The following is a 25,330-nucleotide window of genomic DNA, read 5'->3' on the forward strand; positions in this document are numbered from 1 at the left end:
AATTTTGAAAATAAATACATTTTTCTCCTTCACTCATGTGCGCTGATGAGGCGGCACTGATAGGCTGCACTGATAGGCACTGATGAGGTGGCACTTATGGGCACTGATGAGGTGGCACTTATGGGCACTGATGAGGAGGTACTAATATGCCGCACTGATGAGCACTGATGAGCACTGATAGGCGGCACTGATGAGCACTAATAGGCGGCACTGCTGGGTACTGAGAGGTGGCACTGCTGGGCACTGAGAGGTGGCACTGCTGGGCACTGAGAGGCGGCACTGGCGGGCGGAACTGATGGGCACTGGCGGATGGCACTGATGGACACTGACGGGTGGCACTGATGAGCGGCACTGATGAGCACTGATGGGCAGCACCATCAGTGCCCATAGTGCTGCCAGTCAGTGCTCATCAGTGCCTAGATGAGCAGGCACTGATGGGCACTGACTGGCAGCACTATGGGCACTGTAGGCGGGCACTGTGGGCAATTTGTGTATGTTTTTTACCTTTTGTAATCAGGGCACTGGTGATCAGTGCCCTGATTACATTCTTCTGTGTCCCCGGCGCTGTGCAGCTCTCCCTCCTTCCTCACACTGCAGTCTCCGTGTGAGGAAGGAGCGCTGGCGATGATCTCATATGTTTACATATGAGATCATCTCTCATTGGACGGTCCGATCACGTGGTGAATGGCCGCTGTGATTGGCCATTCACCACGATCTGTGATCGGCTGTGTCCAAGGGACACGGCCGACACAGATTTTCCCCGATGTGCGCTCTCGGGAGCGCGCGGGGAGACTGTTTCTGGGAGGCCATTTAAAGCGGTTGTAAACCCTATAAAAAAAAAAAAAAAAAAAAAAAAAAAAAAACCTGCAAGACAAAGGCATAATGAGCTAGTATGCATCGCATACTAGCCCATTATGTTTAACTTACCTTAAAACGAAGCCCCGACACGGACCCCCGGACATCGATGCGGGCGCTGCCATGATCCCTCGTCGTCTCTTCCGGGTTCGGCGGCTCCGGCGCGCTGATTGGCCGGAAGAGATGGCTCCAGCGCGCTGATTGGCCGGAGCCGCGATGACGTCACTCCCGCGCATGCGCGCGGGAGTGATTTTTCCGGCAAGCTCCCGGCAACTTAATTGAAGGTCCCCCCGGACCTTCAGAGCGCATGCGCCGCTAGCGCGAGCGGATGCATGCACTGTAAATATCTCCTAAACCGTGCCGGTTTAGGAGATATTATTTGTACCTACGGGTAAGCCTTATTATAGGCTTACCTGTAGGTAAAAGTGTCAAAAAGCGGGATACAACCGCTTTAAAAACGGCCTCCCGAAAATGTGAGTCCGCGCTGCAGCCGTATATAGGCTATAGCGCGGACTGGAAGCAGTTAAATACCACAGCCTACCTGAGTATTGTTGCTGACTATGTCCATCCCTTTATGACTACAGTGTACCCATCTTCTGATGGCTCCTTCTAGCAGGATAATCAACCATGTCACAAAGCTCAAATCATCTCAAACTCTTGAACTTGACAATGAGTTCACTGTATTCTAATGGCCTCCAACAGTCACCAGATCTCAATCCAATAGAGCACCTTTGGGATGTGGTGGAACGGAAAATTCGTATCATGGATGTGCAGCCGACAAATCTTCAGCAACTGCTTGTTGCTATCATGTCAATATGGACCAAAATCTCTGAGGAATGTTTCCAACACATGATTGAAGGATTTAATCTATGCCACAAAGAATGAAGGAAGTTCTGAAGGCAAAATGGGGTCCAACCTGGTACTAGCAAGGTGTACCTAATAAAGTGGCTGGTGAGTGTAAGTCAACCTGTACTGTAAACTGACTTTTTTTTATAATTCTTAGACCACAATGGAACACAAATTAAAAAGCAATTGCTCCTTTATGATAAAAAGAGGTTATGTCGCCACCTCATCTAAACGATGAACCACCTTAGAGAATGACCTTATTACTCCTGACATCAATACCTTGCCCTGGTCTGTACCCATCTCCAGACCCCCTAAGGATTCTCTTCCATTACTGATTTTAAACACACTAAGATCTGGCACTCCTATGTATCAAAGGGCAAAATTTTCACTATGCCCAGTCCATTGAAGCCTTGGACTTCATTGAGCGATAATTGTTGTATTTCCGTACAATCCCAAAATACATGAATATCTGCATGGAAGTAATTACATCGCCAACAACTAGGTGACTGAGAAGGAAATATTTTAGCCAATCTAACAAGAGTTAAATTCTTTGCAAGAATTTGTATTGGATAAGGTGGTCTCTTGCAGACACCACTCTAGTGAATGAGGAGTCCCAAATATTATCACAGTCATCCCCATCCATGCTAGGGAAATTAGCCAACCAAGCATTACGACAGGGTAGAAGAAGTCTGGCAGTATCTACAAACATTTGCTTATATTTGGATAATAGCTCCTTTTTAAGGGTGTCATCACTATATGGATGATAGCTCCTTTTTAAGGGCCTCTAAGTCCCCCACATGCACTATGAAACTTGAGGAGTCAAATAGAGTCTGAAAGGCGCGTCTGAACTGCAGGTAGCGGAAGAGGTACGTGCTAGATAATCCAAAAATGGGATTTTTGACTTACCGTAAAATCCATTTCTCCGATGTTCATTGACGGACACAGCTCCTGGTATTCATAACCATTGGGTTATATTGCCCCCTAAAGGAGTAGGACACTAGGCAGAAAAAAAAATTCTGGCTACACCCATGGGCAGTCCCAGGGGGTATACTACCTCTCTCTGCTATAGCCACTCAGTTTTAGAACAAGCAGTGTCAGCAGAATAATAACTGCACAGAGGGGGTGAGTGCTGTGTCCGTCAATGAACATCAGAGAAATGGATTTTACGGTAAGTCAAAAATTCAATTTTCTTATTTGTTCATTGACGGACACAGCTCCTGGTATTCATAACCATTGGGATGTCCCGAAGCAGTGTTAAACATGAGGGGTGGGAACAACCAAAAAAATTCCCAAGGCTAAACATTAGCCAACCAGGGAACAGGGGCTCAACCAAACAACTGGAGCCCATCTGAAAAAAAACAATACACCCTCAAAGAGCATCAGGTCCTCTAAAAACAGCAGCCTGCAAACCTTGCGGCCAAAGGAAGCATCCGCAGATGTCAACACATCCACTTGATAAAACTTTGTAAAAGTATGCACCGTCGACCAGGTGGCCACCTTGAAAACCTGTGTTACTGACGCCTTAGGATGGAAGACCCAGGAGGCACTAAGCGCCCTAGTCGAGTGCGTCTTGACAGGGAAAGGAGGAACCTAACCCCTGATGGAATAGGCCTGAACCACCGCCTGTCTGATCTATCTGGAAATGGTCCCAGAGGAAGCAGACGACCCTTTTCAAGGTCCATCCATGAGCACAAATAATGAGTCTGACTTCCTGAAAGACTCCGTAGCTGCCAGGTACACCCTAATTGCCTGGACCACACAAGGCATGCAAGGCAATTTCCTTTGCATGTTTAGGCCTGGGACACAGGGAAGGCAACACAATGTCTTCATTCAAATGAAAATCAGAGACAACCTTTGGAAGGAATGACGGACAGGGACGAAGAACCACCTTATCCCTGTTAATCACCAGCTAAGGTGACTAAAAGGATAACACCGCCAGATTCGACACCCTGTGAGCAGAAGTAATAGCCACTAAAAAGGCAACTTTCTGGAACAACGTAAGCAGGGAAATCTCCCGAATATTTTCAAAAGGAGGCACCTGCAGAGCTGAAAGCACCAAATTAGGATCTCAAGGCGACAACGGAACCTGCACTGGAGGAACCAAATGTCGGACACCCTGAAGAAAGGTACGCACCAGGGAGTGTTTGGTTAAAGGTCATTGGAAGAAGACCGCCAAAGCCGACACCTGGCCCTCGATGGTACTCCAGGCCAATTTCTGTTCAACCCCCCATTGAAGGAAGGTACAGATCTAAGCCAGCGAGAAGGAGCGAGGAGGAACCCCAAAGAGATTCACACCACGCAATGTACGTCTTCCACGTATTATGGTAGATCTTCCTAGAAGTAGATTTCCTAGCTTTCAACAGTATAGGAATCACCGACCCAGATAAACCCCTATTCTTCAGCACCTGGCGTTCAACAGCCAAGCCATCAAAGCCAGTGATGTAAAGCAGGATGGAAGATCGGTCCTTGGGACAGAAGATCCTCCTTGAGAGGAAGCTTTCAAGGAACGTCGGTGACCAGCCACACCAAATGGGCACACCGAGCCCGGCAAGGCCAGTCCTGCGCCACTAAGATGACTAACGGGCCACCAGCACATATGTTGCGTCTGCCAGAGGATCCCTTCACCGAGCCAGAAACCTCTGCACCTTTCGGTTGAGCCAAGACGCTAACAGATCCACCTTGGGGTGCTCCACCACACAGCTGATGAAACACTCCCTGTGGTCCAAAGCCTGCCAACTGAGATAATCCGCCTGTCAATTGTCCACCCCGGGAATGTGTACAGCGGAGAGGGCTGGAATAAAACGTTCTGCCAGTCTTAGAATGCTGACTACCTCCAGAGACACCAGGACACTTCTTGTGCCCCCTTGATGATTGGCATAAGCCACGGCCGTGGCATTGTCTGATTGAATGTGCACTTGATAGCCCTGAAGACGATCTGTCCAATGTTACAGACACAGTCTGATCGCTCGGAGTTCCAAGATCTTGATAAGTAGTCTGGACTCTTCCAGCGTTCAGATCCCTTGAGCAGAATGCTTGCCAAGGACGCCTCCCTAGCCGGACAGGCTGGCATCCATGGTGACCACTGTCCAATACAAGGGCAGGAAGGATTTTCCCAGCCGAATCGCCGGAGAACGAAGCCACCATACCAAGGACTCCCTCGTTCCCGGACTCAGCCGGATCTGATTTTCCAGAGACTGGGGAGTCTTGTCCCATTTGGTCAGAATCTATTTTTGCAGGGACTTCATATAAAACTGTGCTAACGGAACCACTTTAAAAAGGTAGACACCATCAGGCCGAGCACCCTCATGCAAGGGGACAACCATCTGTTGGACAGCAAGAGGCGAATTGCAGCCTGCAATTTCTGGAGTTTGTTCAGAGGAAGGAACACTAAGGTTGAGTCCAGAGTCAGGCCCAGATAGCCCAGCTTCGTGGACAGAACCAAAGCAACTTCTGAAAGTGAAGAATCCAGCCGAACTCCCGCAGAGTTCATATTGTGATCTCCAGGTTGTCCACCAGATCAGAGGGAGACTCCGCTCGCAGAAGGAGACTGTCTAAGTAGCCCAGTATCGCGATCCCCTGTTGGCGTAGCAAGGCTAGCACCGGGCTAACAATTTTGTGAAGACCCGAGGAGCAGAGGCGAGACCAAAGGGTAACGCCAAAAAACTGATAATGCTCCTCTCCCACAGCAAAGAGGAGAAAATGCTGGTGACTGGCATATATTGGAATGTGAAGGTAGGCATCCTTGATATCGATAGAGGCAAGGAAATCCCGCCACCACCATTCGAATAAACTTCATTCTGTACTTCTGTACCCGCACAAACCAGTTTAGCGCCTTGAGGTCCAGGATTAGACGCACTTTGCCTTCCTTTATGGGGACTGTGAAAAGGTTTGAGTAAAAACCCTGAAAACTTTCCGAAGTCGGAACCGGGACAATCACCCCTTCAAGGAACAGGTCTTGTACCGCCCAAAACAGGCCCTGTAAGCGGTTTGGGGACAGTCGCAAAATGGAAGGAAAAAACCTTGCCAGGGGACAAGAGTGAAACTTGATCTTGTAGCGGGACCGAATGACTTTGTGGACCCACTTCTCTTGCACTAGGGAAGTCCACGGGTCCGGAAACCAGCGAAGACGTCCCTCCACCCCTGATATGGGTGAAGGCGCACCTTCATGCTGAAGGAGCCTTGTCCACGGGTCTGGAGAAGCCCGATCTTGGTTGCCAGACTAGGTTAGTTTAGATTCTCCTGAAAAGGCCCTGAAAGGCTTCGAGCTTTTGTCAGTCGACCCTGGGGGATGAAAAAACTTCTTATGAGCTGAGAAGGAAGCCCATGTCCACGACGAGGTTCCTTGCCCTAAGAGCCTGCAGAAGAAAAGTACTCTTCCCCCCTGTGAGACCTTTAATGATGTCATCCAGGGTAGCGCCAAACAGGCGATCTCCTTGGAAAGGAAGATCAGTCAAGGCCTTTTCAAGAGGCATCACAGATAAACTGCAGCCCCTGGACCAGCTGGTCCGCCAGCTCGACAAAGGCTGTTCCCCCTCCATGTCACAGCGTAAGAGCTTAGCCCACTTGGTCAGAGTTTGCCACACTAGGGCAAAGGTGAATACCGGCCCCATTGCCGAACCAGCCAAAGTGTACATATGGCCAGCCATAGCCTCTGCCTTACAGTCAGCCGGTTCCTTAAAGACCGGGGACTCTTCAACCGGAATCATGGTTGCCTTGTTTAATCTGGAAACTGGAGGGTCCACAAACGGTGACACAGTCCACTTCTTAAGAAGGGACTCCTCAAAGGGGTAACGCCTAGTAAAGTGCTTAGGGACCCCACAGGGATGCTTTGGTTGTCCCCACTCTTTAGCGACAATTCTGTCAAAATAGGCATGGAAAGAAAAACTGAATTTTTGTAAAATGTTACCTGTAAAATTCCTTTCTCTGAGTCCTTCGACAGTCGCCGCCATCTTCATATTCGTCACAATGGGGTATTAGACTTTGCTCCGAAGGAGTAGCTAGGCAACAGAATATGTTAACATTAAAGCTTTTAACATATCCCACCCCCAGGGGGTGGTCCCCTCAGTCAATACCCTCCTACTTCCTGCATCCATATCTCAGTTTCAGTGGAATAGCAGTAGAGTATATAACCAAACCCCAAAAGAGGGCTGGGGGCGGCGACTGTCGGAGGACTCAGAGAAAGGAATTTTACAGGTAAGATTTTACAAAAATTCAGTTTTCTCTTACGTCCTCCGACAGTCGCCGCCATCTTCATATTCGTCACAATGGGGACGTCCCAAAGCAGTGCAAACATGAGGGGTGGGAAATGCAGCCGCGCCGTAAGGCAACGCAGTCTCCACATCAGAGAAAGGAACCTTACCAAAGGAAGGAAACCAGCTGGGCAACATGAAAAAAACTTGCTCAACAGGAGCAACAACCCAGGAAAAGCAAATAACCCAGGGATAAAACACGTATCCCAAAACAGCCAGGGGTCCAAAACAAGGGACCCTAAGGAACTGCCGCACTAAGAACCTTGCGGCCAAAGGAAGCATCTACCGATGCCTGAACATCCACTTTATAGAATTTTGTGAAAGTGTGCACGGTCGACCAGGTCGCCGCCTTACACACCTGGGCCACAGAAGCCCCATGACGACAGGCCCAAGACGTACTCAGAGATCTAGTAGAGTGCGCCTTCACAGGCATAAGGGGAACTTTTCCCTGCAAAGCATATGCCTGTTCAATGGTCTGTCTGATCCATTTGGCGATGGTAGAAGCCGACGCCGCCATGCCCTTCCGAGGACCTTCCGGAAGAACAAACAAAGAGTCCGTCTTGCGAAAAGACTCAGTCGATTTAAGGTAAACCCTTATCGCCCGAACAACATCCAAGGAGTGCAACCTCACCTCCTTCGGATGCTTAGGCCTCGCGCAAAGCGAAGGCAAAACAATATCCTCATTGAGATGAAATTCCGAAACTCGCTTCGGAAGAAAAGAAGGGTTAGGTCGCAAGACCACCTTATCCAAGTGAATAACCAGATACGGAGACTTGCAGGACAAAGCCGCCAGCTCCGACACTCTACGAGCCGAAGTGATTGCCACCAAAAAGGCGACCTTTTTGGACAACATAGACAACGAGATCTCCCTGATCTGTTCAAAAGGAGCACGTTGTAACACGGAGAGAACGAGATTCAAATCCCAAGGAGGCAGAGGTTCCCTCCTAGGAGGGACCAGATGTCGCACCCCCTGAACAAAAGTGCCAACCAAGGGGTTAGAAGCCACAGGACGTTGAAAAAGAACGGCCAGCGCAGACACCTGACCCTTGACCGTAGCCAGCGCCAAACGCTGGTCGACACCCGTTTGAAGGAAGGACAACACTCGAGAAACCGAGTACGTGCGAGGTGAAAACCCCCTGGACTTACACCAGGCAAAATAGGCCTTCCAAGTACGGTAATAGACCTTCCCCGAGGAAGGCTTCCTCGCGTTGATCAAAGTGTGAATGACCTCAGGGGAGAGACCCCTATCCTTCAGGACCTCGGTCTCAACAGCCAGGCCGTCAAAGCCAGCGACTGTAAAGCAGGATGGAATATCGGCCCTTGAGACAGGAGATCGTCTCAAAGAGGCAGACGCCACAGGGCGTCGACCGCCAGATTCACGAGGTCCGCGTACCAGGACCGGCGAGGCCAGTCTGGTGCCACAAGAATCACCGTGCTGCGTTCCGAGTGCAACCTGCGAAGGAACCTGGACAGCAATTGAATCGGTGGAAACGCATACATCAGTCGGTACTGATGCCACGGGGCCACCAACGCGTCCGACGCGTCTGCCCGAGGGTCGCGTGTCCTTGCCACGAACTTTTTCACCTTGTTGTTCAGACGAGATGCGAACAGGTCCACATCTGGAAGACCCCACTTCGCGCACAACATCTGGAAGACAGCCGGATGGAGAGACCATTCCCCCTGATCCAGGGTCTGGCGACTCAGATAGTCCGCCTGCCAGTTCTCCACCCCCGGAATGTGAACTGCCGTTATCGCCGGGACGTGAGTCTCGGCCCAAGATAGAATGTCGGCTACTTCCCGAGGCGCTCGGGCACTCCTGGTGCCCCCTTGGTGGTTGATGTAGGCCACCGCCGTGGCATTGTCCGTCTGCACCCGAACCGGACAGCCCTGCAGCCAACGACGAAGGCAGAGATTTATCGCACGCAATTCCATAATGTTGATCGGAAGGGAGGACTCCCCCTCCGACCAAGTTCCCTGGGCGGACAGAACGCCCAGAACACCACCCCAGCCCGACAGGCTGGCATCCGTGGTGATCACTGTCCACGAGAGAGGACGAAAGGACTTGCCCCCTGACACCATCGGGGACTGGAGCCACCACAGAAGATCCCTTCTGGTGCGATGGCTCAACGAGATCTGAAGATCCAGAGATTGCGGTCGCCCGTCCCACCTGGACAGGATCTCCGCTTGGAGACCCCGCGTGTGGAACTGGGCAAAGGGGATCGCCTCGAAGGCCGAGACCATCAACCCCAGACATCTCATGCACGTCCGCAGTGACGAGTGTGGAACGTCCCTGAGGGACCTGACTTCCTCCTGAAGAGTCCTGAGTTTGTCGTCCGGCAGGAAGACCTTCGCCTGGACCGAGTCCAGGATCATTCCCAGGTAGGGAAGACGAACCGACGGACCCAGCGTCGATTTTGGAAAATTTATCGTCCAACCAAACTCCTGTAGAGTTTGCATCGTGACGGACAGGTCCTTTTCCAGACCCTGGCTGGTCGCAGACCGAACCAGAATATCGTCCAGATACCCCAGGACAGAGATGCCCTGGGCTCTCAACAAAGCCAGAACCGGTGCAAGCACCTTGGTGAAAACCCGTGGAGCCGAGGCGAGACCAAAAGGTAACGCCACGAATTGGTAATGATCCTCCGCAATGGCGAATCGCAGGTACCTCTGGTGACCCTCGAAAATCGGGATGTGAAGGTACGCATCCTTCAAATCGATGGAGGCCATGAATTCCCCCGGAACCAGGGCAGCCACCACCGACTGCAGGGATTCCATGCGGAACTTGCGAACCCGCACAAAGCGGTTCAGAGCATTCAAGTCCAGAATTGGACGAACCTTGCCCTCCTTCCTGGGCACGGTGAACAGATTTGAATAAAACCCCCGAAATCTGTCCCGATGAGGCACCGGAATCACCACTCCCTGAGCCCTCAGGTCCCGCACCGCTAGGTGCAGATCCCGCAAACGCTCTGGAGACAGTTGAAGATTTGAGGGAAAGAATCTGCTCTCCGGCCGAGAGAGAAACCCGATCTTGTAGCCAGATCGAACGATCTCCTGAACCCACCGGTCCCGAACGCAGGCCAGCCAGGGTTGAAGAAAACCGAGCAAGCGTCCCCCCACCCCAGAACTGGGTGAGGGCGTCCCTTCAGGCCGCATTGTTATGGGCAGCGGGTCCGGACTGACCAGACTTCTGCTTACCAGACCACGGCTTCTTTTGGGAGCCGTGACCCTTGAACGGTTTGCCCTTGTAGTGCGACCGAAAGGCACGAAAGGACCCCTGAGAAGGCCGAAAATTAGTATGCTTCTTACCAGGAGCCCCCTTAGCCTTGGGGAAATGGGGCAAGAGCGTGCTCTTACCGCCCGTGATCCCCTTTATCAACGTATCCAAGGATTCCCCAAAAAGGCGAGATCCATCATAAGGCAGATTGGCTAGGGTCTTGCGCGAAGATTGGTCCACAGACCAACACTTTAACCAAACCAGGCGGCGAGACAACACCGCCACGCTGTGTACACGTGCAGCCAACGGCACTAGATCCAAGTCCGCATCACACATATACATGACACCTTGATGGATTTGATCCACCATATCCAATGTCGCCGGTGAGGCCGAATCAGCCACTAGGACGCGCCTAAGCACCTGCGTCCAACTCGCGACAGCCTGGGCTGCCATAAGAGAGGCAAACAGAGCTTTAAGCATCGAACCCGTAACAGAATAAGTATGACGGGCAAGAGACTCCAGTCTCCTATCTGTGGCATCTCGGAACACCGGAGTATCTTCTGCAGGAATCGCAGTGGATTTATTCAAAACCGCTATCGCGTGATCCACCGGAGGTGGCACACACCACCGTTCATCAGTGGTAGGCGTGAAAGGATAACGCAGCCTGAACCTACTTGGCACAGCAAAAGGTTTGCGTAAATTGCGCCATTGTTCCTTAACAGCACGCTGAAAATCATCAGTGCAGGGAAAGACCTGCGATGTCTTGCGTCTTTTCTGAGTCCCATAAGCCGCCAGGGCAGCAGGAGGACACGGTTCATCCTGCAAACGCAGCGTTTGTTTAATAGAAGCAACCAATTCATCCATGATTGCAAGCTCTTCAGGCGAGCCAGGGGGAGAATTATCAATCCCTTCAACCTCAGCCTCCACCTCGGACCCCACGAGATCCAGGGAGGAACGGGACCCCGATAAGGAGATCCCAGCCATAGCAGCCCCATCACCATCACCCTCTGAATCAGAGGACATTGAAACTCTGGGTCTTTTAGTGGATTGAGCAGCCACAAGCATCTGCACCTGAGCAGCAAGGTTAGCCACCACCTCAGCCAAATCCCCCCCTGGGGGGGAAACAGCAGTCCCCTGGCTACCCACCAAGGTGGCAGGAAATTTGCCTTCCTGAGAATCCATTGCCCCAAAAAATATGCTGGAGAATAAAGGGTTAACTGCCCCTTTAACAAGCGCGGCGAGCGCAGCCCACCGCACACACACACACTAGCACAAGCAGACCACCACAGGGATAAAACTGAATACAGGCAATGGATATAGGAAGAAGAGAGGATTAAACCTGAAGAGACCACTGCTGCTGCTGCCGCCTCGATCGGTGCACCCAGGAAAGAGGAAGTGATGAATCAGGGCGCTCTATTAAAGCCTATGGAAGGCTACAAGAAAATGGCCGCCCGCAGTGCAAACATGCGGCCGGGGCGAGCGCAGCCAAAATGGCGCTGTTTGGCGCCGAAACCGCCGCTCCCCCACTACTGTGAGGACCGCAGTATAACACTACAGCATGTAAAAAACATGGCGGACCGCCGCAGCGATCGCTGTATTGTGCCCAAACATGACAAAACATGCCCCACAGCACACAGCCTGTCACACATCCCACAGTCTGACACAGATAGTGCAGCACAGCCCCTCCCTTGCAGCCCACAGCATGCAGCCAGAGCGATAGGGAGCCAAACAGTGTGAACAGAGGCAGGTTACACAGTCCCAGACTGACACCCCCCCCAACAGACAGGTCCCCACACAGATACACTTACCTAAATGGCGTGGGGAACCCGCACAGGCGAACAAGCCACTGCACATGTGGCAGGGAGAGTCGCATTCAGGACGCAGAAAAATCGGGGTTAAGAAACCGCACAGCGTCCAGTGAGGTAGCCACCTCACCAAGCATCCCTGCACCGAACAGGGATGGGTCGTTCACTGTGCCAGGAGCGTTACCTGGCTGAACGCTCGATGGCAGGCTGGGAAGCCACTGACCCACAACCTGAGACCAGGGGAATCAGCCCGAGACCCAGCCCGCACGAATCCTCTTCATCAGAAGAACTAACTAATGCTGACATAAAGAACAGCTAAGTAAAGAGAGAGAAAATACTCAAACAAAAAATCAAAAAAGAAGATAAAGGCTGAGGCAAAATGCCCCAGCATAGAGAGATCCAGCTACTCCTGACAAGCTAGACATTGAAACTGAGATATGGATGCAGGAAGTAGGAGGGTATTGACTGAGGGGACCACCCCCTGGGGGTGGGATATGTTAAAAGCTTTAATGTTAACATATTCTGTTGCCTAGCTACTCCTTCGGAGCAAAGTCTAATACCCCATTGTGACGAATATGAAGATGGCGGCGACTGTCGGAGGACGTAAGAGAAACACCTTTGCCACTCTGGATGGCTTGTGAGTGCCAAAGGATACCCGCGCCTCTGTCATAGCTTCAGGTGCATCCTCCATCTGCAGGGTCTCATGCACAGATACAATCAGTGCATCCACCAGCGCCTTTTCGTGCGCTGTCGCAAACGTGGAGGAATCATCCTCACTATCAGAGGATTCCAGGTGCGTGGTTGCAGACCCAGCCGGGTGACCCACATCCGCGGCGGCCAAATCAGATTCAGAATCTGATGAGGCGAGGGAAGGCTGGGGGCACTTTTTGCTAGCCTGTCGCCCGCAAGCCACCTCCACCCGGGACACAAGGGACTCCAGGATGGCCGTCAGTGCATGGATGGATGGTTGGGACCCGGAGGGCCCCACAGGATCAGGTGGGGAAATGTGCTCCACAGACTCCATGAGGCACCAGGGGGACTGTATGAGGGACTCGGCAAGGGGGGGGGAACGCGGGGGTCCGACCGTCCCAAGGAGGGACCCATGTCCACCCCAAAACCCTCCAGGGGGAGAGCTACTCCCCATACTAGGAACCAGGCAGGCACCGCTCCAGACAGAACCACTCTCCATCTAAATGGGGGGCTGTTGGCCAGGAGGAACGCTGCAACTCGGGCCGAGACCCAGTCGTATGCGACCTCGAGAGGCGTTTAACTCAGGCCAGCCCCCATCCAGTGGGGTTATGTTGCAGCCGACCTAGCGCAGAGCTGAGGTCTGCACGCGCTCGCTGGACAAACTGGGGCAAAGACTGGAACTTGATATCCAGCCTGTCATCCAGTCCGGCAGTTGTGTGTAGATCTCACAGGAAAAATCCAGGAGGAAAAAATTCTCTATCTAAAAAATGTTGCCAGGACCAAAGATCCTAGCAAGGAACAAGGTCCTTACTCCTGACTAGGCAGAAAAAAAACTGTGTGTGAGTGGCTATAGCAGAGAGAGGGAGTATACCCCCTGGGACTTCCTATGGATGTAGCCAGAATATTTTTCTACCTAGTGTCCTATTCCTCTAGGGGGCAGTATAACTAAATGGTTATGAATACTAGGAGCTGTGTCTGTCACTGAACGAAAGAGAAAAACTTTTAGGGCGTCAAATGCAAGCAATATCCCATTCCACACCACAGATCCTACCGTTTTCAAATGTTATGTTCAAACTGTGGACTCATTATTGCCCCTTTAATAAAGCATAAAAACAATAACCCCTTTAGGAATGGGAGGTCAGATTTCTTGATACAACATAAGGCCAAAAATATGTGGACACCCCTTCCAATGATTGATTTCAGGTGCTTCCAGTGAAGGATGCAGTTATTGATATAGCATACGAAGACATTTTAGACAATTTTGTACTTCCAACCTTGTGGAAACCATTTGATCTGTCCAGCATGGTTGTGCCCCTGTGTTCAAAGCTAGCTCCACAAAGACATGGCTTGATGAGATTGGTGTGGAGAAGCACAAAACTCTGACCTCAACCCTAATATGAATATCTGGGATGAACTGGAATACTGATTGTGAGCCAGGTCTTCTCATTCAACAGTATCTGACCGCTCTTTTGACTGAATAGGCATAAAGTCCCAGAGACACACTGCAAGTATTAGGTGTAAGAAAAGGATTGCCATAAATGGTCAAGAATTACTGGCTGTAACCTATTAAATCAGTGAGAGATCTTCTCTTCTAGGACCGCATTACATCTGAAGCATTGCAAAGGCATTTTAACAGGAAAAGGACAACACAATTGAACAGAGTAGACACTCACCTGGCTTACGCTCCAGCAGCTGCTGAAAGTGAAACATGGCTTGTTCATAGTCTTGCTTCCTGGACATAAGATCTGCCATCATCTGCAGGGTGTAAACAGAGAGAAAATATTTATAACAATAAAAAAATGATTGTACCTTCACTGACACACACATTGGTATGCTGCATGCAACCATGTGCAATGTTCAGTTTTGATAGCAATGTGTGACTACCTGAGCTTTAAAGTGAATCTAAACACCAAAGCAAACATATTATTTTGCAGCTTACCAGTCATTGGGTGCTGTTTCTGTATTAGTTTTCTTTTTCAGACTTTTCTCACTAATTTCTTACTAATTCTCACCTGCTGTTCCTGCAAGTAACGCACTCCCTGTCCTTGGGTGACCATGCACACCATACAGAATGACTGGAGGAGCAGTGTTGTCACCTTGCAGCAGGGCTACAAAACATCTTCCCTTTTCTTTTCTTCACAACACTGAATGGAGGTGTTTTGTAGTCAACAAAAATAGCTGGCAGCAACTTAACTGAGAGCATTGAGAGCTACCAGCTTACACTATTTCTGGCAGGATCAACAAGTATGTTTTTACACTATTTGAACAGATATAAACTGGTTCTAAAAGCTGACGTTTTTTTTTACCTTCTGTGTGCAGCGCCCCCCCCCCCCCCCAAACATCCCTCCAATGTTTACGATGCCCTCAGGTGTCCTGGGACTCTCCCTCATCATTGGCCAAGACAGCAGCAGGAGCCCATTGGCTCCCACTGCTGTCAATCACAGCCAGTGAGCCATTGAGAAGGGGGGCGGGGTGGAGGTTGGACAGCCGCAGCTCTATGTGTCTTATGGACTCGGGAGCGAGAATGCAGCGGTGTCCCCAGGGCAAGTGGCTTTCTCTGGGGGCATTACTTAAGGGGAAAGAGCCAGGAGTGTTGGCAAGGGACTCAAAAGAAAGAGGATCGGAGCAAAACAATGGCACAGAGCAGAGAAGTATAACATGTTTGTTTGCTAAATGGACTAACAAAAGAGTTCAGTTAATATGAAGCCACGCAAATTATGTAACAGATTTCTTTCTTTATTTTTTTTAAAGCTAAATGTTACCAAAAGGAAAAAAGAGATATAGTACTTGAAGTTCTGTTTGCAGAAGGTTTCGGGACAGTTTCCCCACATGCTCCCAATTTCCCAAATGTGCAGCGGAGCTTCAGCAGGGGGGTAGCTTTAAGTGATCAAAGTGATAGCCAGCCCCCAAATTCATAACATTAGCACAGAAGTAAAGAAATGCAGTGAGGACTTGGGGTGCAAGGAAGACAGCACTGAATTTCATGGGCTGGTTATTATTTGTTTTTTTTTTTAAACTCAGCATCTTTTTTTTTTTTTTTTTTTTTTTTTTTTTTTTTTTTCCGTAGCGTGTGAAACACACTCAAAAGACTTCACCCGGTGCATAAAAAAGTGCACACACACAAACGTGAGGAACACAAAAAGTGCACAGGGTGTGCGAACAAAGTGGTCTTCCCTCCGAAGAGGTAGGACCCGAACCTCGATCCCCCGGGGCGCAAGACTCCTGACAGGGATTTGAGGTACTCATGGTCTGTCTGGCCGGAACCAGACTGACCCCGTTCTTCAGGGGGACTGCCGAAACAGCCCCCACCGAGTACTAAGTGGGGCTCCCCCGAAGGGAGACCCCATGAGAGAGGGCGGACCAAGCCAAAAGGCCATATCCACCCCCTCCCAAGACTCAAGGTAGGGCCCGAGGACCCACACCCTACAAGTCGTGCAAAGTGAAAAAAAGGTGATAGAAAGGTGACAAACCACAAAGAAAAGGCACACACAAACAAAAAGGTGGGGGAGGGGAAGTGGAGAGGTGAATTAGTGCCCTTGTGAAAATACAAAGGCAGGCCTTCCGGCCGGAATAAAAATTCCTCTGGTCGAAGCCAAAAGGCCTTGCCCAAGAGGCAGGTGCTTAAAAAAGTGTGCGTAGGTGCAGTGACCATGGTGCCGAAAAACTCAAGGCGAGCTGCCCCTCACCAGTGAGAATTAAGGCACCCCTGGGCTGCCACCCCAGGGGCACATACACTACGGGCTTTTTCTACCCCGGCCCAAAGGCCAGACCAAGCGTAGCCCTATCCTACCAGGAGGCATCAGAACTTTGGACAGCTTAGGGAGAACCTACCTTCGACTGGGGACAAGCCTTTTGCAAGGCCAGATTCAACCCAGGAGGAAAGGCTCCCCCACCGCCACCGCCGTTCCTTACCAATCACATCCAGGAGCAGTACTAACTGGCCACGGAACCAATCCAGTTTTCTCGCTCCCTTCAAACTGGTAGGGGCGGACCCATTCAAATCAGAAGGCAACGGACCCATCCGGCTTTCTCTGACAGTGCCTACTTCCCGGTCCCCCAGTGACGTCTGGAGCGCCCCGGTTCATTTCAGCCCCTGCCGATACTAACCCTCAGGGTCCATACCAACTGATAAGAACAGATACTACACTTGATCTTAGCCAAAAGGCCGAGAAGCGATCTACACTACTTGTAGCTGCTGACTTTTAGTTTCAGATAGCCAGATGATGTTCCTGTCAGGGTCTGGCCATTGGCTGAGAGTAATTAGTCACTGGCTGAGAGTGCTGATCAAATGTCTATCAGCAGATATTTTTCGGTTATGTCCTTTGGACCGAAGCCGGACAGGTTGCCATACACACGGGTCGAATGTCCGCGGGTTTCTGTTGAACCGGCCAATATTCGGCCCGTGAGTATGGGGCTTAACACTTCATATCAAGATGAACAGAACATACATACCCATCTCTTTTAGTTTACCATATATCCTTGATCAGGTAGCTTGCACTTACCATTGCAGCAGCTTCATTGTTCTGGTCATTCTTCAATAAGAGGGCACATTGCTGCTGGCATGAGTCAATGTCATCTTGAGCAAGATACAGGTTTGCAAGCTCCATTATTACCTTAACAGGGAAAGCACAAAAAGGCATCAAAACAAAACTATACATGCAAATAAAACAGGGACTTTTTGTATACCATGAAATTTAGCTTTAATTCAAACATTGTAACTGACACTTTCTTTTTTACAAATAATTCTGAAAGAAATCCACACCTTTAGTTTATCTCAACCTCTTCTCTTTCTAATATTATACATCATGCAATCACACGGACGTACAATTGACTTTCACTGTTGTGCCACTGGTGCTGTAAGGGTCAGTATTAATGTATATAAGGGTGGGGGGTACTGCGCTTCTGGGTTGATTGTGCGTGAACTGTGCTCAGTATTAATGCCTGTCACAAAAAATGGGGGGAACTACACCGTGTGTAGGTGGTTTACATAAATATGGTACTATATACATCCCTTATATGATTTTGGCACTGTATGGTTACCAGTTCTGGTACTAGCAGCATCTGGGATCTATACCAACCCTTTTTTGATTAGTTTCCCCTAGACAGCGCAGGACTCACCACACCACTCCTTTCAGTATTAATGTATTTGAAGGAGTATTGTCCCATTCATCAGGACAGACTAATTAAGCTGGCCACAGATGGTTAGAACCTCAGCTGGTTCAGCAGGGACTGGCTGATATTTGACCCATCTATGGGCAGGCGGATTGAACCCAAGTCAATCGATATACAACCAGCTTGTTGAATTTTTGTCATGTGATTATTGCCAGAGGCTATAGCCACCAGTAATAGTCACTGTGTTCACCAGGCAGGGATGGGCCCCCGCGCCATCTGCCGGGAGAACACAATAGCTTTGTGGGAGGGATTCCCCCATCAATACTGACTGTGAGAATCGATCGATTTCCCTTCCTGTAACCCATGATTTCAGGAAAGAAAATTGCATAATCTATGGCCTGCCTAAGGTTAATATTTAAGATAAAAGACATATTATTGTGTATTACATCCTAATCATGTGTTTTGCTCATCCAATTGACAAGGGCGACCCATGCCAGGGTCTGATGTGTAAAGGGGTAGCTATCCCCTGCCAGCAAGCTGCTCAATGGACTAGTTTGAACCAATACGGGATATATTGACCTAAACAGGTAAACAGGAAATTTCTGTTCCCTTGAGCCCTTTTCATACAGAGCGGAGTCTGTTATGATCAGCAGGGGATGTCTAAGTAGATCCCCTGCTTATTGGAGCCGAATGGGACGGATGTCACATCTGTGTCTGTTCAGTTTCTGCCCAAATGACATTGGCGGACCCCTGTCAGCTCTACAGGTGGCCGGGTGTAATCAGACTCAGTTGTCTGTTTACATCAGCCTACTTCTGGCCTGGTGCACAAAAACAGGATGCATTTTTTTTTTTTTTTGACGGACCTGGAGGGACCCAGAGGTAGGCAGGTTTATACAGACAGAAGTCCGTTTACATCCACCGGTCTATAGGGCTACATGGGCTTTCTGATCTGGTTGACCTGAAAAACTGACCTGATCAGAATGCCTATGTGAAAGGGGCCTTGGACTAGCTATGTGGGATATAAAGCATACAATGATGAATATTTCTGATGACAAAGTGCATACTAATTCTACAAGCATCCTATTTAACACTGTACATAACTATAAGGTTACCAATCCACAGACCGTGCACCTCTATACTAAACAAAAGCCAGTCAGCCATCCGTGAGCAAAGATAACAGTTCAGTACTTCTCACCTTATTGTCAGTTTCACAGTACACAAGAGCTTCCTTATAAAACTTGATTGCCTTCTCATAGTCACGCTGGGCTGCAGCATGTCTGGCAATTTCAGCACAGATTTCTGCTGCTAGCACTTTCTGGGCTGGGACTGCATCTGGTTGCTCTAGCTGTGCTCTCTTCAGTACCCTGGCCTGCAGTTCTCGGGCCTGACAACATAGACAGAGACAGAAAATCAGTTTATTTCACCAAGTTTCATTATTTAACAAGATCCTTAGTTTAAAAGTCTCAATGTATGTGTCACTTCAGTGTTCCAGCACAGCCATATTATGTAGCACAGCCTGGAGTCACACGTGGCCTGTAAAAAGTGATACTGCTGGGATATACATCGATCAGTCATAACATTATGAACACTGGCAGGTAAAGCAAAAAACTGAGCTATTGAGACATGCCTGAGGTCCAGCCACCACTTTAATATTTGAGGTGGTGGCTCCTGATGTAAGTGACTAGTTACATCTTTACCTTTTCCATTTGGTTGGATCTCTTTCCATTGTTTTTATACTGCGATTTGTCAGTGTCATTTTAACCATTTTTGCGATTTTGCAATTTTTTGTATTGATTGCTACACTAGGAGTATCTCTATATTCTTTGTTTGGATTTCCATATGAGCTTAATTGAGGCTACGGTTCCACACGAGGAGACTCTCTGCATTGGCTAATTTCGCTCTTCAGGACCGATAAGGACCCAGACACCAGAAGCTACATGCGCTATTGCGGTCTTTTAAATTTGGACAGCAACTAGCTCTGGTGAGTGTGCACTTTATATATACGGTGGAGGACATCGTTCACGAGTGACAATATTTTTTGTTCTTCACACTGGGACACTTTTTCATGCATTCAATGTATAATTTTGGACTCAAATTGGACTTTTAAACTAGGTTTTATTTATTTTGATCGCTGCAATGGTTTCATATTCAAAGTGAAAAACATTGATTATCTTGTTACAGTGGCACCTAAAAGTCAGTGGGATATATTAGGTAGTGAGTTGTCCCTGAAGTTGATGTTTTGAAAGCTGAAAAAATGGGCAAGCGTAAGGATTTGAATGACTGATAAGGGCAAACTGCAATGGCTAGATGGTTGGATCAGGGTAACTTTAAAACTCTTGGGGGATATTCCCTGTCTGCAATGACCAAGACCTACCAAAAGTGGTCGAAGGGAGAAAAACTGGCAAACCTGCGACAGGGTTATGAGCAGCCAAGGATCAATGATGCATGTGGGAAGCGAAGGTTGGCCCATGTTGTCCAATAAAATAGAACAACTACTGTAGGTCAAGTTAATAAAAAAGTTAATGCTGGCTTGGATAGAAAGGTGTCAGAACACACAGTGCATCACAGTTTGTTGTGCATGGGGCTGCATAGCTGCAAACAGGTCATTGTGCCCATGCTGACCCATGTCCATAGCCAAAAGCACTTACAATAGGTACATAAGCATCAGAACTGGACCATGGAAGCAAAGGAAGAAGGAATCTTTGATGTCATGACTTCAGGTTAGTAGTACCCAGCTAGAAGTGTAGAGCATGGCGTGGCTGTAAATATTGGAAGAAATTGTTTATGTTTAAGAAGAGTTCCAGCACCCTTCCATTTTCCAAAGGCCTAAAGTTTGAGGATTTCCAGGAGCAGGTGTTTGGCCTAGACAGGGATTTATTGAGTGAAACCCTTAATATTGAATACATGTTTGGCAGATTCCCATACTTTACAATTAGGTTTTCAAATAATTCCAGGTTTCCAGTAAATGTTAAAGATCTGCGGCTCTAAATAAATTTTGGTCCAGAAATGTAAACAGCTCTGCTGCATAGCACAGCCCCGTCTGGCAGCACAAAATACCAAAGTTAAATAATAAGTTCACCTTTCGGCACATGTGACATGTTCCACCCGTGTTTAGGGTAAACCTTGTAACATGATCCAGCAGCTGCAGCAACCTCTCCATTTCTACCTGTCCTCCCTAATGTTTGCCCAGCCACGGCATTCATCCTGCATTTAGTCGTGATCTGCTGATTGCAGGTGCAATGATTTACAGGCTCCAAGTAAAAAAAATTATAAATGCTAATTTTTTTACCTGCAAAAAGATGTGCATTTATTTATTTAGGTGAACCTAACCTTTAAGGCCCCATGCACACAGGACGTTTTTGCAGCTGCTGTTAGCAGAGTCAGACTTTATTTTTTTGCAGCTGCAGAACGCCCATCCATGTTATTCTATGGCCTCATGCACACATAGAGCTTTTAGGAGCTCCAAGTGGCATAGGCGTTTTTGAGCTGCAAAAAAAACCCAGGACCAGTGCGTTCTGGAGCTGCAGCGTCAAGCTGTAAAAACGTCTTGACGCTGCTAAAGGTTGCATAACGCTGCTTAACGTGCGTTAAGCCACGTTATACTTTTTTTTTTTTCATTCAAAATCAATGGTTCCCTATAGGAGCCTATTGGTTTGAATGGAAGGCGCATCATCGCAAGTCGGATCAGGATGATCCGACTTGAGGTGGGACTTGCGTTTTGAGAATCTTGAGGGGGAACTCCACGCAAAAATGGGAAAAAAACGGCATGGGGGCCCCCCCCAGGTTCCAAACCAGGCCCTTCGGGTCTGGTTTGGATTTTGAGGGTAGTCCCACACTGGAAAAACGGCGTGGGGTCGCCCCCAAAATCCATACCAGACCCTTAACCGAGCATGCAGCCAGACATGCCAGGAAAGGGGAGGGGACGCACGAGCGGCCCCACCCCTCCTGGACCATACCAGGCCACACGCCCTCAACATGGGGGGTGTGGGTGCTTTGAGGCAGGGGGGCTCTGCACCCCCCATCCCAAAGCACCTTGCCCCCATGTTGATGAGGACAAGGGCCTCTTCCCGACAACCCTGGCCGGTGGTTGTGGGGGTCTGCGGGCAGGGGGCTTATAGTAATCTGGAAGCCCCCTTTAACAAGGGTGTCCCACAGATCCCGAACCCCCTCCCTATGTGAATGAGTATGGGGTACATTGTACCCCTACCCATTTACATCATAAAAAGCAGTGTATGTAAATAATGACAGGAGACGTTTTGAAAAGTTTATTAAAAATCTTCATCCGGTCTTCTCCGCTCTGGTCTTCTCTCCGCTCTTCTGGGCTTCTCCCCTCTGCTATTCTGCTCTTTTGCCCTCTGCTCTTCTTCCTCCTCTCTTTTTCTTCTTCTTCCTCTGGTCGTCTTCTTCCTCCGGTCCTCCTCCGACGCTGTCTTCGGTGATTATGCCGTTCTCCGGTCTATGCAGCTTATTATATAGCCATTAGGGGCGTGGTTTCCTGGTGACGCCATCAAGAGACCCCACCCCCTTATGTCACAGAGGATGTCACCTGTGATATAAGGGGGCGGGGTCTCCTGAAGGTGTCACCGGGAGGCCACGCCCCTAATGGATATATAATAAGCTGCATAGAGCGGAGATCGGCATAATCACCGGAGACAGCGTCGGAGGAGGACTGGAGGAAGAAGACGACAGGAGGAAGAAGAAGAAAAAGATCGCAAGTCATCCTGATCCGACTTGCGATGCGCCTTCCGTTCACATCAATAGCAGCTACTTTAGAGCTGGTTTCAAAAGGTTGAGCAGCTTCTCAGTCTCCATACTTAGCACACGGCCAGCATCGGTACAGCGTGGGATTTTTTCGACCTCAGACCACACTAGACACAGGGATTAAGAGATATTTGCATGGACCGATTCCATACCACTTAACCCGAAATAGCTGGAGGATATTAAGCATATGCCGGAAGACTGAGAGGAGCTTTGGATAATTATACCTAACGCTCTCTTTGAGTGTTGTGGAGGTGAGCGGCCATTGCACTCAGTGTTGGATTGCGAGCTCACCGGGACACACTCACTTTGTTGTGTTTAACTTCACCTGCAGATTGCACTGCAAGATATCACTACATTTTGTGGCACCTTGCACTTTAATCACTGTATTGGACTGATATTAGTTTAAGAGCTATTTGTGGACCTTTCATGATTTTGGCACTGTCGCACTTTTGGAGTCCGTTTTGTGACACCCTATAATTGTTTACATTATTTAGATCACCTTATGCTGTTATTTGCACATTTATATATTGTTTATTGTGATTCATCACTTGTATGAGTAGAAACGATTCACTATTATTAAGTTATTTGTTTTTCACCACAAAGTCACCTTGATTATATAGGAGCACTCAAATTAGGATTCTGCTCATTATTTCACTATTGGATGACCATTTGAGAATATTGGTTTTTATTATCACTTGTTATTTTCATTACTTTCACATTCTTCGTTTATCATCCAATATTATACTAATTTATTTATTCATTATCTGATCATTGTGACTTACAGTTTTTAAGACCATTGAGGATTAGACACTAATAGTTAGAAAGAGTGGTCCCCCTCATTTAGAATTTAGCGCTGATTTTTTGCATTTTTTAGAAGAAAAAGAGCGGAGGAAGAAGACCAGAGGGCAAAAGAGCAGAAGAGCGGAGGAAAGAAGCCCAGAAGAGCGGAGAGGAGAAGACCAGAGCGGAGAAGACCGGATGAAGATTTTTACTAAACTTTTCAAAATGTTTCCTGTCATTACTTACATACACTGCCTTTTATGGGGTGAATGGGTAGGGGTACAATGTACCCCATACACATTCACATAGGGAGGGGGTTTGGGATCTGGGGGGGCCCCTTGTTAAAGGGGGCTTCCAGATTCCGATAAGCCCCCTGCCCGCAGACCCCCACAGCCACCGGACAGGGTTGTCGGGAAGAGGCCCTTGTCCTTAACATGGGGGCAAGGTGCTTTGCGGTGGGGGGGTTTGGTGCAGAGCCCCCCCTGCCCCAAAGCACCCACAGCCCCCATGTTGAGGGCATGTGGCCTGGTATGGTCCAGGGGGGGTGGGGCCGCTCGCTCGTCCCCTCCCCTTTCCTGGCATGCCGGGCTGCATTCTCGGATAAGGGTCTGGTATGGATTTGGGGGGGGCCCAAGCCGTTTTTTCGGCGTGGGACTACCCTCAAAATCCATACCAGACCCGAAGGGCCTGGTTTGGAACCTGGGGGGGACCCCCACACCGTTTTTTTTCCCATTTTGGCATGAAGTTCCCCCTCAAGATTCTCACAACGCAAGTCGCACCGCAAGTCGGATCATCCTGATCCGACTTGCGATGCGCCTTCTGTTCAAATCAATAGGCTCCCATAGTGAACCATTGATTTTGAATGGAGGCAGAGAAAATGCTGCTAAAAGCGACGTGGCCAAACGTGCAATAACGCCAATGGAAAAAGCTACTGAAAGCACGTTTTTACAGCTGCTTTTTCCTGGCGTTAGAAGTGGCTCTGCAGCTCGTTTTTTCTGAAGCCCTGTGTGCATGAGGCCTAAGTGTTGCACTTAAAGCTCCTGTCTCTCCTTAGCCTATGACTTGACAGGTAAATGAGAAGCAGTACACTGATGAACTTGTCTCTCTGTCACTCTGCTCTCCCCTTATCAGCTGTTCATAGATAGCACAGGAGTGCTTCAGCACAAATGACTGGCTTTTTGTGCTGCTTCTCTCTCTCCTAGTCTGTGCTCTGCTCTACAGGGGACTGCAAGAGGCTGGTACTAGGCCAAATTGAGGTACTTACACTACCCGTATAAAAATATAAAATAAACGTATTGATGTATCCATAAATACAGAGCCACATGAATGCATGTCTTTTTATATCTGCCTGGTTTTCAACTTTAAGAGGTCAAATATACATTTTTTTGGATAGTGAACAAAACAATAAAAATAAATATATAGATAAACTTACTCTCTGTAAGGAAACAATGGCATCTTCTGTCTTCTCCATCTTGCTGTAAATTTTTGCAAGCAGAACATGGTAACGGCTGTCATCCATAAGAGGAGATAGTTCATTAACTTAAAAAGCAAAAAACAAAATAAAATCAAATTATAATAAAATTAATGCTGCAAAGAATTAATTCTGTAGAATATGCTAGACATTTTATTTGTAATTGCTATCAGGTAAATAGGTGGCTCAGTCATACCAGTCTCATGATCCAGTGCTTGTTGTAGAACTTTCTCTGCCTTCTCATAATGCTTCAGCTTTAATAGGAGTTCGGCCAAGTCATAGCGGAGAAAATTCTGCTGACCGGTTTTCAAAGCGGTTTCATAGTAACTAATAGCCTGTTGAAGACAACAACACATTGGCAATGATGTATGATTAAGTACATGAAAATAATGTAGATCAGAAAAAAGCATGGCAAGTACCTTGGCATAGTTGTGTGTTTTGATCAGAGCTTTACCGATTTTACTGGCAAGTGTTCCATCTTTGGGGTTCTTCTTCAAAGCTTGCTCATAAACATCTATGGCTTTCTCTGGCTTTATTAAAATAAAAA

At 48.5% G+C, this 25,330-nt stretch overlaps 1 protein-coding gene across 1 annotated transcript in view; it reads right to left on the minus strand.

The window, feature by feature from the left end:
* TTC21B (tetratricopeptide repeat domain 21B) overlaps positions 1-25,330 on the minus strand; it is a 146,495-nt gene that overhangs the window by 42,385 nt on the left and 78,780 nt on the right. The window contains exons 17-22 of the mRNA XM_082260063.1: positions 25,203-25,313; positions 24,980-25,118; positions 24,745-24,851; positions 18,967-19,155; positions 17,162-17,272; positions 14,333-14,414 (exon numbers count right to left, since the gene is read on the minus strand). Coding sequence (XP_082116189.1) covers positions 14,333-14,414; positions 17,162-17,272; positions 18,967-19,155; positions 24,745-24,851; positions 24,980-25,118; positions 25,203-25,313 — 739 coding nt within the window. The remainder of the gene's footprint in view (positions 1-14,332; positions 14,415-17,161; positions 17,273-18,966; positions 19,156-24,744; positions 24,852-24,979; positions 25,119-25,202; positions 25,314-25,330) is intronic.

The sequence above is a fragment of the Pelophylax lessonae genome, assembly GCF_965119305.1.
Source record: "Pelophylax lessonae genome assembly, chromosome: 6".
NCBI classification, from domain to species: Eukaryota; Metazoa; Chordata; class Amphibia; order Anura; family Ranidae; genus Pelophylax; species Pelophylax lessonae.